The 14,329-nt window shown below is 43.3% G+C and overlaps 1 protein-coding gene across 2 annotated transcripts in view; it reads left to right on the plus strand.

Annotated features, from left to right (window-relative positions):
• Nulp1 (Nuclear localized protein 1) overlaps positions 1 to 14,329 on the plus strand; it is a 150,354-nt gene that overhangs the window by 92,506 nt on the left and 43,519 nt on the right. For both annotated transcript variants that reach the window (XM_050195448.2, XM_050195447.2), the window contains exon 8: positions 8,511 to 8,742. In XM_050195448.2, coding sequence (XP_050051405.1) covers positions 8,511 to 8,742 — 232 coding nt within the window. The remainder of the gene's footprint in view (positions 1 to 8,510; positions 8,743 to 14,329) is intronic.

Genomic DNA, 14,329 nt, shown 5'->3' on the forward strand with positions numbered 1-14,329 from the left:
CAGATGATTCCCTTATCTGTTTAAACAATATACAATAATCTGCAAATAATCGTATGCATACAGAGTTTGTGATAACATCAGTTAAATCATTAATATAAGTAAGAAACAGTATGGGACCCAGTACACTTCCCTTCGGTACGCCAGAAGTGACACCCAGAGACTTGGAAACAGCGCCATTCACCTCAACAAATTGACTCCTGTTTTCTCAGTACGCAGCAATCCATTGAACTATGTATTAGGGAATACCAATAAGTTCTAATTTAGGATTAAGTTTCTTGTGTGGGACTGTATTGAAGGCCTTGGCAAAATCTAAGAACAATGTATCAACTTGTCCCGAAGTGTCAAGAACACATAAGTCATGAACAATAGTCACCAATTGAGTAACTATTGACATTCCTTTTCGGAATCCATGTTGGAAAGGAGATAGTATGCTTTCATTAGTCAGAAAATCCCTAATGACACCTGCTAGCACGTGCTCTAAAATTTTACAACTGTTAATTATTGATACTGGCCGATAATTAGATAGCATTGTTCAATCACCTGATTTGTTAATGGGTACTACCCTGGCTACTTTCCAACCTAAAGGTAGATAACTAAAATGCAGGGAAACTGCGAACATGTTGGCTAAATACCCCACTATCCATGAAGCATAATGTCTCTGAAACATGTTTGAAATACCGTAAGCTCTGCAACCTTTCTTGATATCAAGCTGACATCGCATTGATAAGACACCTTCAGCTGATTTTTTGGTTGAGTGTACAGTCGGTTTTTGTTGATGGGCACAGGTTCGCCCAGAATAAATGAGTTTTCATAGAAACGGCTGTCGTAACTGTTGGTTACATATCTGGTGGAGGTGCTGGGTATGGTTATGGAAGGAATATTCCTGTAATCTAGACATTGTTCTTGTGTTTTAAGAAGCGGTTTCGGAGTAAATACGCCTTGAAAATAGTGATTAAAAGAATTGGCAGTTTCTTGGCTGTCGACTACCATGGTTTCATTTACTTTTACTTTTTCTATCGCTTCCTTTCTCTGACTGAGATGGCGCCAAAATCTGCTGGGGTTAGTATGTAAAAGTGAGGGAAGTGTAACTGTGTAGTACAGTCAAACTCGCTTATAACAATATTCAAGTGCCACGAAAATTCCATTGTTATAACCGATAATTGTTATAACCGGGTTGCATGGAAAAATCAAGATAGGGGGATGGCAGAGCTGTTGTGAGAAAACTATATTGGCGGGGAGGCCAATGCCCTTCCCCAGCACCTTCCTCTATCTGGCTGCTGATTGTGTTCACTCGTTTAACTGCTTCCTGGGCACTCCGATCGCATGTAATAAGCCACGGCTGTCGGCGTTAAAGAATGGCACTGCTATAACAACTGCAAAGAGGGGTCACGGGTCGCAAGCGATGTGCGAGCTCCGCTTAGGCACCGCTTTGGTGGCCCCGAAAGGGGCCTTTTAAAAAATGCGAGGAGGTTGTCGTGGCAGTCTGTCAGCTCGATAAATCCAGAAGAAATGTTTAGGCGAGATAATCACAAGCATCTCTCACCACGTACTTCTCAATGGCTTGCACGAGAAATCCATCAGCCTTGCTTGCTTTATGCGAAGCTTGCAGACATAATTTTCCAAGGCATCCAGGTTCTCCACGTAGTGCAGTGGAAGGTTCCTCGCGAAAACTAAGCACAGGAGGGACTGAACCATCTGCCGGGCCTCCTGTGAGGACAATGTTGAGGCAGCCTGCCCTACCGCGTCATCACTGCCGTCGTCGTCTTCGCTATCTGATGCAAGCATGTTCGCGACAATCGCCTCATCGGTTGGAAGCACTTAGTTTCCAAAGCACTTAGTTTCCAAATCTATATCCGTGCACCTTCTTTTCACTGGAAACATCATGCATTGCCAATTATCAGCGGGCGGATCAGTCATCTTCCGTTTTGGCGGCGAGTCAAACGAGACTGCGAAACCACGTGACCAGGAACGATTTTAACACAACCATCGAACGCGAGCGGTTAAGCTGTTTGCAGAACTGCGCTGAATGAGGAGCCAGCAAGCAATCTGGGACCAGCGCAGTTGGCGCAGTCCATTTGTATTTCAGAGATTGGTGCTGCGCAGAGCTATGGACGCAGCCCATTCGTGTTCGGAGGGGTGGAAGGGCAACGAGAGAGAGGCCTGCGGAGAAGGCTAGAAAATGAGTGCACAGCATTTGCTGGGGCATCGGGCCATAGTTCAGCGGCTCGAATTTCTCGTTTTATTTATTTTTTTTTTTCAAGGACTTTGCAATTCACTATCTTTCGGCACAGATACCCAGCAGCCAGATTTCATCGCTATAACCGATAATACGGCATCGGGGCATTGTAGTAAGTGGGTTATTTCACCATGGAAAACTTACAAAAGTTGATGGTGCAGCAGCTTCTCATTGTTATAACTGATATATTGTTAAAACCGGTATTGTTATAAGTGGGTTTGACTGTACTGGTTTTTCGCCATTGTCAACTTTTGTGCTAACACTTGTTTTAATTATTGAAAAAAGGCCGTTGGTGTTTTGTGTAGCCTACAATGTCATTTTATTTTGCCTTTAAGGTGAATAATCTCCTGGCTAATTCAAGGATTTCTTTAATACGGCCAGATTTTTCTCAGAGGGCAAAACTAGCAATAGCAAAACTAGCAATAGCAAACAGAATTTTTTTTTAAAACCTATTCCAAAGAATGTGAATATTGTCGCTGTCGTTACTAGTTAGGGCAGTTTCTAGATAGTCAATTATAGCTATGTCATCTGCACGATTAGAGTCTCATATACTTACAGGTGGCACATTTCAAGGAAACTGTTCACTCTTAAGTGACCAACAAAAAGATAGCAAATGTGATCAAAAATGCCACATTCAACACTCAAAAAGCCATTAGAAAAAAATTTCACTAACAAAACACAAATCTAGAACAGCACCTTCACCAGTGGATACTTTGACTGTTTGATCCAAATTCAAGGCTAACATAATATCCAAGATCACATTGTTAGATTCACATGGACCATAAACCAAACACTCCCAGTCCAAACTGGGCAAGTTGAAGTCCCCTGTTAATATGATGTTACATTCACGTTTTGCCAACAGGTGATCATACAACGTTTGAAGGTACAAGTCATCAGTGTCATAAGGATGATAAACAGAACAAAGGAAAAAGGATGTACCCCTTAGTGACGTGTCCAAAATTAACTCTCGTGGTCAGGTATTTGGTCTAAAACAGCAACAGTAACAAATGACTTTACTATGACAGCTACCCCTCCACCACGAGAACAGGGGTCATGCCTGAATACTTTATAACCAGGAGGAACAATTTATTCACTTGGGATGCCATCATGTAGCCAGGTTTCTGTCAGGATAACTATGTGCATATTATAAGAAAGAAACAGACATTCCAGGCTATCAGTTTTATTCACAATGCTTCTGGCATTAAGCGAAAGCATGCATAGTTCTAACTGCTGAGACTGTGACCGCTATCTATTGTTGAATTCCAATGGCGGAGTCGGAGTGGCCGACGGACTCCGCGAGCGAGCACTCGACTCTGGCGTAGAGCAACGCCTCCAAATCCGTGAGTGGAACACAACCTGTGCCGCCGGAGCAAGGCGGAAGCGGAACTTCTATCGTCGAGTTACCCAGGATACCTTGGGTGTTGTCATTTCCTCCCAGCATCGCCGCACCGGTCACTTGTCTCTTCAGCACCGTTCACCTGTTTTTTTTAAATGTGCGGAATGGATATCTTGCCAAGCGTGCAGCAGCTTTTGCTTCCTCGCGAGTCGTGACCGGTGGCGCTTCCCAGCAGACAAACGTGGTAAAGGAAATACGTCACGCAGAGTTCCGGTCCACTCCGCCGATTTTGGCGGAGCATCTTTTTCTGCTCCATGGAGTGACTCCCGCTCTGAATCCACTCCAACTCTCTCATTGGAACACCTTACTCCCGCCCTCACTCTGTCATTGGAACAAACTTGCTCCGAAACGAGCAGAAAAACTTGCTCCGACTCCGCCATTGGAATTCAACATATGATTGAACGGTCCGTATTGCTGGCACCCGCATGTTCCTTGAGTCATCCCAAACATAATATGCTTTATCAATGCTAAGTTTATATCCAACTAGATATACCTTCTTTCCAGCGTCTTTCTCTGCCTTCCCGCTTTGCCAGAGCAATTTTCGTTTCCTTAACTTGTTTAAAGTCGTTTTCAATAGAAATCCCCGAGTCTTTTAGTTTCCGCAAATTACGTCACACCATTTGTTTCTCAAGGTAATTATGGAAGCAGAGAATCACTGGGTGGGAAGTACTGTGCCCCAACACATGAATAAGTGCCACGGACATGCAGTTAACCCCTAGTTTTTCTTTAAAGACCTCATCAATTACCTTTCGTTATAAATCATCTTCAGTTTCACCCTCCTGTTCATTGACGCCGAACACAATTAAGTTACTTCTTTAACTGCGATCTTCCAGATCTGTTAACACAAGCTCTGCGAGTTCAGCTGTTCTCGTATTTTTTGAAACTTTCTTAAAACCTTTGAATCTCCTGTGAGTTTTTGTGCACTTCCTTAACATCCTCCTCAACCTTATCTATGCGCACACCAAAATCAGACACAGCTTTTTCAGTCCTTTCTAGTCTATCCTTAACTTCCGCTAGATCAATGTGAATTGCTTTCTGACCTTCCAGAAAAGATTCAAGCATTTCCGTAACAGAAGGACCAGTGTTTTCTTCTACTATATTGCTGCAGAGTAGTAACTTACAAATATGGAAACAATCAGCAGCAATAAGCATGACAGTGCATGGGCTCGGCACAGCAATAATACATCTATCATCACTTGTTAGCGAGCAGGGGTAACTAACCTGTAACAAAATAGGAGGCATGCTTAGCACACCGTTCGCTCTGGCTTCGCCGAGCCCACTGAAATTCCAAGAGTGCTGCCGTGGTTTTATAGCCAGTACTGTCGGTGGTGTCACACATGTGATACTCGGTGTTGTCACTTGAAGAAAATCACCGTTGTGGTAGGCGTTGTGGTAGGTATAATCACCGTTGTCCCATGTGCTGTCGAATACCACTGCTTGCTGCTCTATGGGTCCACTGCCGTGCGTGTGAAACGTTATAAGTCCAGCAGAACCTAGCACCAGCGCCTGTAACAAGATGGGAGGCATGCTGAGCACGTTTGCTCTGGTTTCACCGAGCGACTGGTGTGTGAAGTGGCAATGTGTTACAGAGGGGTTAGGTTCAGATGAGAAAAGTTCGAGGTAGGGGAACGGTTCCTGTGTCATATCTATGGCAGATGCTAAACCTTTTTAAGTTAGGACAACGGCAAATTCTGTTCTGCATACTGACTCAGATGTGCAATGACAGACTCCGTAAGGCATCCGACGTGGCTTTCAGAGTCTGTTTTTCTTTATTATTATGAATGACACCGTTACCAAAACTGCCCTTGTCGTTTCTGTATCCGTAAAAGGTTGGATCCTGTGTTCTGCAAGACATGTCGCAAGCTCATGTTGAGCTTGCATTTCTAGAAGCAAATGACAGAGATGCAGGACACCACCACCATCAAAGTTGTAACAGAAATTTGAGGAAACAATATGTTGGCTGAATTTTTATACTCATAAAGTGACACCAACCATGCCACCTTGCAACCTATGCCGCCTTTTATATCAACATACATATATTATAGTGCAAATTTGGACCATTAGTTTTCTTCCGCATTTTATGTCCTGTGAAAAAATGAGAAAACATTTCTTTTTTCAAAATTATGTTGTTTTTTTCTGAGCCCTCACTTCTCTACCTAGCACAAAAGACCGATGCCCGATTCAGGCAGGTATATGTTGTGCAGTGCGAAGCTCTCCATTTATTTTTGAAGCACCAAGGACCCTTTATCAAAGGAACAATAGGCCCGGGCTGTAAAACATGCTGACAAGGACCTAACAAGTGGCTGCATTTTATGCGAGTGTCACTTCGAAGAAAGGTTCATCAAAAGGGCCTATCAGCATGTTATCAATAATCAAATTGTCAAAATATGTACATGGCATTGGCCAAATTTTAAGGAATGCATTGTTCCTACAGTATTCCCATGAGTGCCAAAATATTTATGTGAGCAACATCGATTAAAGCAGAAAGCAGGGCGTGTTGATTGTTTGGCATGTTTATATCGCTCAAGATGGATATGCAATGTGGGATAGGGTGGGTACTGAACATCAATAGGTTACTAAAACGCAGACAGGCAGCAGTACAGAATGTATAGAGCAACAAGAGTGCTGGCAGCAACAATCAAAAGAAAGACATCCTCGATGCATGTGCATAGCACATAGCACCCAAGTATTTCCTTATCTTTTCTTTTTTCTTTGGAGGGTGGCAAAAGGCCTAGTCAGCTTTATTCCAAGTGATAATTGCCAACCACATATATAGTCTACCAAAACTGGTGTGGACTTGCATCATTTGCAGTGATTTATGGGATGGCTTGATCCTGCTGGAGCCTGCGCCTTTGCGCATTGCTCTGTCGCATGATTGTTCAGTTGGCAGCCAGCCTGGCCTCTGTAACACCTGCCACACAAAAGTGGCACACTACAATGTACCATTCCTGTTTTGCTTGTTACAAAACATGTAACATGCCTTAGTGTGCAGATGGCACGTTTGCATGGTGCCCAATTTGCAGAATATTTTTTAGTACATAATTACTGGCATGTTCAGGGCTGAGAACGACACCAGGGTGCCACACTTTCTAGCCATTTTCATTAGGTGATGAGATAGCTGGTGCAAATATGACACTTCTGAGCATCTTTATTACCGCGTACAATGAAAATGAGTTGGCTGTGAGGTACAAAACAAGGAACTCATGGCAAGACATCTACCATTTCCATTTCCATCTGGTGGCTGCAGTATAAAAATTAAATCTCTAAACAAACAGAGGACTGCCTGTGGCGAGTGCCAGAAGCACTTTAATTCGAGGAGGTGCAAGAAGGCTGACCAACATGTTATGAAAATCAGACCAAATTAGCTTGTTTTGCAATTGTGTTCACGCATGTTCTAGGCAGAAAAATATAGGCCAAGAACAGAATGAAGCCTGTGAAGCCAACCACTAATTATTTTTTGCAAACGCCGAAACCATTAATTTTCTTCTCGTAAATATTGCACGATAACTTTCTGCTGTGCACTGGCACAAAAAATTGCTGAACTGAAGAAAAGAACTGTTGAACTGAGACACAACTTAAACCTCTTGTGAAAACATTTGTGGTAAATCCATCACCGAACTTGCAGCAAATGCACTGTGCATTTCTTGCCTGTCTTATTGTGTAGACTTGTATTTATATTGCATGCATAGCCTTGTAAAGGGAGAGCAAAAAAGTTAGCTTGTGTGGTCTTATCTGTGTTCCGTGCAACTGATTTATAGTAGTGAAATTCTTATGACCAAAGTGAAAGTATGAAACGTTGCAGCTGTCTCCACTTAAAGATCACCAGTATTGGCATGCTTGTATAAAACGGCATCTGGGATGACTGATATTTTTCATTGCATACTTGTGCAGCCATTCGTTTCCGCTCATAACACTTCACCTTCGAGCCACCAAAGTACTTGTGAGCAGTGATTTGTGACAACAGATGGCGCAAACATCTGTTTGCAGAAAGAAATACTATTGACACAAATTTTTTGTCACTTTTTCTTTTTAATAGCTACTTACCAATGTTATTTATGAAGCCTAATTTTCTCAAAAGTAATCTTAATGAACAGTTCGAAACATCTGCTAATTGCAGTGTGACTTCGGGCTTGAAGTAAGCCTCTGTTACATCAGGGAACTTGAAGATGGTGGTCATGTGCTATCTCTAACCACTGACGCAAAAGTCTGTCAGCCCAGTGCAGTGGTCATGGGCCACACCATGATCGTGCTGCCAAATGCTGAGTGTATTATGTGCCACACAGGATAATAGGGAGAGAAAAGGTGAGAGGGGCATGCCACGTTCCCATAGAAGTGGCAGCAGAGGACCAGGCTTATCTTGGTGTTAATGCAGAGGAATATAGGGAAGGAGGAAAGGCTATGATATGATGGCATGTGCTCGGCTTTCAGGGACATGGTTGTGATGTGGCTTGGAAATGTAGTACTGGGCATACTCATCAGGCCTCACTGTTTTGCAATACCATAGGACCAACACCTGCTGTGCTGTGCATAGCAATATTTTTGGACAGGCTGCATTGAAAGATGATATAATTTGATGTGTTGTGTGCTCATAGGAATTGAGGTTCCATACTGTGATTACAAAGTTGGCAGCTACCTGTTAAACAAGAAGAAGAAAATATTAGACAAAATATTTTTCAGTACTCTATTAAGCTCACCACCTGAGCCACTGATTTTTTGTTTGTTAGGGCTTTCTGTTAGAGTTCTGAATGTAGGTGAACGGGCACCTCTGCTTTCCCCCAAGAATGTTTGAATTGGAACCTCAATATCTTCATATTATGTCTCCATTGTTTCAGCCAACTATGTTCTAGCCTTTTCAGCAATTTGTTTTTATTGTTATAGGCTTGACCCAGACAATGACCCGCTATGTGTGACGCTCCTTCTGGACTACTATGCTATCCGTGCGGAGCAGTACCAGTACCTGGTGCGGCTGTATCGTGAGTGGGATGGTGAACGCAACCTATGCCAATTGCCGAATTTTGCCTTCTCTGTGCCGCTGGCCCTCTTCCACATGGCACGGGCAGGTGCCGGTGAAGACACCATGTCATCTGATGAGCTAGAAGCAGACAAAATGGTGTGTCTACCATACTGCCTCTGCAGAAAACCTTCTATTATGCTGTCACATGATACTAAAGCAGGCCTTATGGCCTACTTGTTGCTTTTATGCTGCCTGCTAAAAGCCTTTCCATTTCTGTAGTTCAGTGCATATATTCATAGTTTTGATCATTTTTACTCGTGAAACGGGTTTTGTGACCTTAATGCTAAAAACAAATTAAATGGCTGGGAAGTGCCTGTACGTAATCAATGCTACGCAAGCAAACAAAAATGGACATTAAATGAGTAATGCACTAAATCTTAATTTCATTCATTTGGTGCCATGCAGACAAACTTAATGTTGCCCTAATGAGATTCACTGTTTGATGTGCTCGCTAGAACTTTCACCAATCAAATGTGTACGCTCAACACCATTGTGCACGTAGTGTAGTATGCTTACCTCATTTGTTATGGATCTTATTCAGTAAAATTCATTAACACCTATACAAAGGCATCTCTGAAGGCAGAGACTGTTCAAATTGCTATAAAGACTGATGGAACCAAACATTCAAAAACACTGAAGTGAACTAGCGCAGTTGTGTTTGACAACATGTACAGCTTTGTTAGCCTGCTGTTGTATTTCACTAACATTGAGGGGATTTAGAACCTGTACATGGGTCTCTATTTTAAAGGGGCACTAAAGTGAAAAATGAGTCTAGCTGTATTAGCAAATTACCCTTCTACAATAACAAAAGAAATGGTGGAACTCATCTTGCAATGACTGTCGATGGTAGCGCATTTAGCATTGAATCAACATAGTGAAATAGTGTATTGCCACCCCTGAAACAATATGTGTGAAGCGTGTACTGCAATGGGATTCCTCTTTTACATTTCCCCAAGAACACTCAGCCCCATCTCACGCTGCCGCTACGAAGCCCGCACGTAGTCTCCGAAATGCATGGCACGCTGGTGCATGCGAATGCTGTGAAATGTGTCGCGTTGCAACCGGGCTCCTCTCACCCTTCTTTCTGCACATGCTATGCCATCTAGTGGCAGAACGTGCATAGACAACCGAGTACAAATTGTATGGGACAGCTGAAAATCTAATGAAGTGATAGAAATTCACCAAGGACTGAAGCAAGGATGTCCTCTGTCTCCATTGTTGTTCATGCTTTGTTAAGAGCATAGAAAGATGACTGGAAAACAGTGAATTAGGGTTAGATTTATCATACATGTGTAATAGACAAATGGTGCAACAGAAGGTCCCCGGATTGATTTATGCGGATCACATAGTGCTGCTAGGGGACAATGCAAGAGATCTACAGACACTTGTGAATATGTGTATCAATGCAGCAACAAATCTAGGCCATAAGTTTAGCACAGAGAAATCAGGAATTATGATCTTCAATGAAGAGACAACTAATTACGTGGTGTCAATTCAACAGCAAGTCATACCCATAGTCAGTCAATATTAGAACCTCGGTGTATACATAAACAAAGACTTACTCAAGCCCTCACCAAGATAATCTGAAAATAAAGGGGAAGTGGAATGCAGCAATAATGAAACATGGAGCACTTTGGGGCCACAATAAATATGAGGTGGAGCTTGGAATCTGGAAAGGAATAATGGTGCCAGCACTAATGTTCACAAATGCCATTCTGTGCTCAAGTATTGTCAGGGCTGGAAGTTGACCAAAGATCGGTAGGCCTGGTGGCTTTGGGAGCCCACAACAAGACCGCAAATGAGGCAGTGAAGGACAACATGGGTTTGGCCTCGTTTGAAGTGAGAGAAGCACAGAGCAAAATTAGTTTTAAAGAAAGACTAAGAACCTGGATCAAAATAAACGGGCAGCTAAAATGCACAAGTATCTGTACCTGAAAAGCGTGGACACAGAATGGAGGAAGAGGTGAAAAATGTTGGCAACCAAGTACAGGGTAATTGAAAGTGTAAGTAGACAACCAGGAGTCATCAGAAAGTGAGATAAACAGAGACAGTGAATTGGATGCAAAGAATGGAAACAAGAAAGACCATGTAGATTTACAAGAACATGGAAAAAGAAATTAGAAGGGAAAACCTGTACGCTAACACGAAGGGAAGTGCCTTGCTATTTGAGGCTCGAGCTGGTTGCCTAAGGGCAGAAACATACCGGAGCAAATTTTCGCAACTAGATGAGGCATGTGTATGCTGTGGCAAAAATCAGCAGACCACTCAGCACATCCTAATTAAATGTGAAGGGACTCACCCAGTGAGACTCGTAGGTGACGTACACCTTCCAGAAGAGCTTGGATTTAAAGTGGACGGAAGCATCAACCAATCCGCAGTCGAGATGGGCAAGAGACATTTAGAGTATTGGTGGAAAAAGAATGCAGGGAAGAGACTGATATGACAGGATCCATTACAGTCATAGGTACAAGGTAGATAGAGAAGTTTTGAGGGTGATTCAAAAAAAAAAAAAAAAAGATTAAGGAGATGTAAGCAAAAATGCTACAATTAAAAGCATGTATAGCATATCTGAGTAACTAAAGCAGGCTAGGTGACTATTTGTCACGGCCCCATTTCGAAGGGGATGCCAGTAAAATATCATCATCAGCAGCAGCACTGCTGAAAAGTCCGCACATGGCCTCCAAGACGAGAAGTGTGGCGTGCTGGTGCCTGCAAATGCTGAGGATTGTTCCCTCACTTGCTGCCCATTCAGTGGCACATGCTCAGTGATCCAAGTTGGGGAGAGGTTCATTGAAGAGTGGCACATACCCAGTGCATTCGTGGCGCAGCCCACTAAAGTGTTGGTGTGAAAGGTGTTCATATAAAGCGGCACATACCCAGTGCATTTGTGGCGCAGTCTGCCTATACCTCGGGTTGCTGTCCTTGAGGAACTACTCTTGTGATGTGGGTTCTATTCCGCTCAGCATCAGTGAAATTTAAGGGATATTTTTCGTCATTATAGAGTGGCACATACCTAGTTACCCAAGTTGGCGTGAAAGCGTTCATTGAAGAGCGGCACGCACCTACTGGCCAATACCCAGTAACCCAAGTTGGCATCAAAAAGGTTCATTTAAGACACAATGGCACATACCCAATGCTCCAAGTCGGCGCCAAAAAATTTCTTCGAACAGTGGTGCCTACCCAGTCCGGTATCTACAGTGACCTATGTCAGTGTGCAAGAGGTTCATTGAAGAGGGGCATGTATGGTTTATTTCAATGGTTGGTTTTGAAATTTGTTAGCTCTCACACACACACGCACGCACGCACTTTTGTAATTGATGGGAGTTGCTGCTCTGCTTGCCTACCAGCTAGCAGGTCGCGTCAATACGAAGCCTTTGCACGACGATGGCGCAAATACCACTGTGAAGTTTAACCTTGTCCGTAAACATATTACCGTTTACACAATACAGGATCACCAGACATGTGTACAGCAGCAACAATGCTGGTAGTGACATTTTTTGTGACACATTGTGTATACAGAAACCACATAAAGCTAGAATAGCCTTTCATATTACACTTATTTGCTTGCGTAAAGCATTTGTTAGCGACATATTCATAAGCATGTAATCCTTTTACGATTTTTCTTCAACGAAATAACTTGTGCAGCCCAAAAATGTTTCATTTGTTTTGTAGTGCCACAAAGCGTCGCAAGATACTGCCGCTATTCACAATACTGCCACTTATAGCTCCAATTGCCTGGGGATATATAACAGTAAGAAATTTAAGGGTCAGCTAAAAAAAATGAAAAATATATTTTAGTAAAATAGAGAGGCGGTTCCATATCACACTGTTCCAGTGAATATGTAGAAACGCTATAGAGGCGGCACCACGAATAGCTATGACATTTCACTTTCATAACGTATAAACAAGTGCTAGTTAATCCGCAATGTGCCGTTTTCGTAGCTTATTCATGTTTCCTAGAATTCTTATCGTGTAACATAGTCAAAAAAATTGCTTTTGATACTTGCAAGTAACACTCACATACACAAAATTTCTGCTTTATGCACAAGCTTTTGATGCTTGCAAGTAACACTCACATACACAAAATTTCTGCTTTATGCACAAGTCTCCCGGATGCAGTGCCATCCGCGCTTTGGCTCACAACAGTCGAACTTACATCCACGAGATACTTCAAATCGCTGATGTGTGAAAGCCACTAGATGCAAGACAACTCTATTCTTGTATTCTTCGTACTTCATAACGAAGCACCACGCAAGAGAAACTTCGATAACGACACTATAGCGGCATCAGAATTTGTGCAAAAGACGCCACACACATTGGCGTGTGCAGCACAGTACAGTAGCTACGAGCAAGTGTCATGGCACTGATGCAACTAAAAACAAAAAATCAAGAAAACAAAAGCTTGGCTACGTGCAGGCGTTCATGCTCTTGTTTTTGTCAAGACGGCGCGAGTGCCACCGTGTAACTGTGCTCCACCAACTGGGACGCACAGACCTCGTTGCCTGCCCTCGCTGGAGGGTTCTGGCGGAAAGGTAAAAGAATATCACTGCCTTTAGTTTTATTGAGGTGGCTTAGTGGCATCAGTATCAGCTTGAGAAGCGGAGTTCAGCCAGCGTTTAGAGTTTTGCACAGTGACGTTGCGATAACCAGTATCTTGTGTCTTAAGATACACAATACATTCTTTCATGTATCAGAAATACAGGTACTGATACACGTCTTGCCAGACGTATTATGATACAGATACAAGATACCCAAAGAGTATCTGAGATAGTATCTAAGATATTATGTAAAATAAATGTATCTTCCATACTACCCAGTGCTGATGGTGTCAAAGCGATGCCCTTTGAGCTTCATTTTTGGAAACAAGGCAAAGTTACGAGGGCCAGGTCGGGTGAGTTGGGAGGATGGGGCACAATTGCCAGGGTGTTCTTTGCCAAAAAATCAGTGGTCTTGAGAGAGGTGAGAGTGGGCGCATTGTCATGATGCAACAGCCAGATTTTGTTGCGCCAAAGTTAAGGTTGTTTCCGGCTCGCGTCGTTTTGCAGGCATCGCAGAACATCACAGTAGAAATATGAATGAGCAGTCTGCCCTTTGGGAACAAATTCCCTGTGGATTACCTCTTTTGCATCGAAGAAAATGATGAGCATGGTTTTGGTAGCACTCCTCACTTGTCTTGCTGTCTTTGGTCTCGGTGAACTTGGGCTCGGGAACGTCGCAGGGTGGCGTAGAGGTAGAACACCCGCCTCGCGTGCAAGAGGTCCGTGGTTCGAATCCCGGTGCCGGCAATTTACCACCGGATTAAAGAAGAAAAAAATCCGCGTGTTGATAAAATTGCATAAACAGGCTTGATGTGTGGCCTGATCCCGGGGACCAGAACCGGTAACACACTCCCTCACCAGAGCAGGATTGGCCACCCTGGTGCAGTACTTGGCCACAACCTCCTATATGAACACAACAATCAAACCCCGGCCCAGCAGCTGCGAAGCAACTGACCACGGCGGCGGTCAGACCTGCGACGCAGCAGAGGGTGCTAAGAATCCCTGGCTCCAGACAGGCCGCCATTGGAATATGAACCTGGCAACGTTTAACTGTAGAACGTTATCTAGTGAGGCGAGTCTAGCAGTACTATTGGAGGAATTAGAGGGCAGTAAATGGGATATAATAGGGCTCAGTGAAGTTAGGA

This window comes from Dermacentor andersoni, chromosome 1 (genome assembly GCF_023375885.2).
Source record: "Dermacentor andersoni chromosome 1, qqDerAnde1_hic_scaffold, whole genome shotgun sequence".
NCBI classification, from domain to species: Eukaryota; Metazoa; Arthropoda; class Arachnida; order Ixodida; family Ixodidae; genus Dermacentor; species Dermacentor andersoni.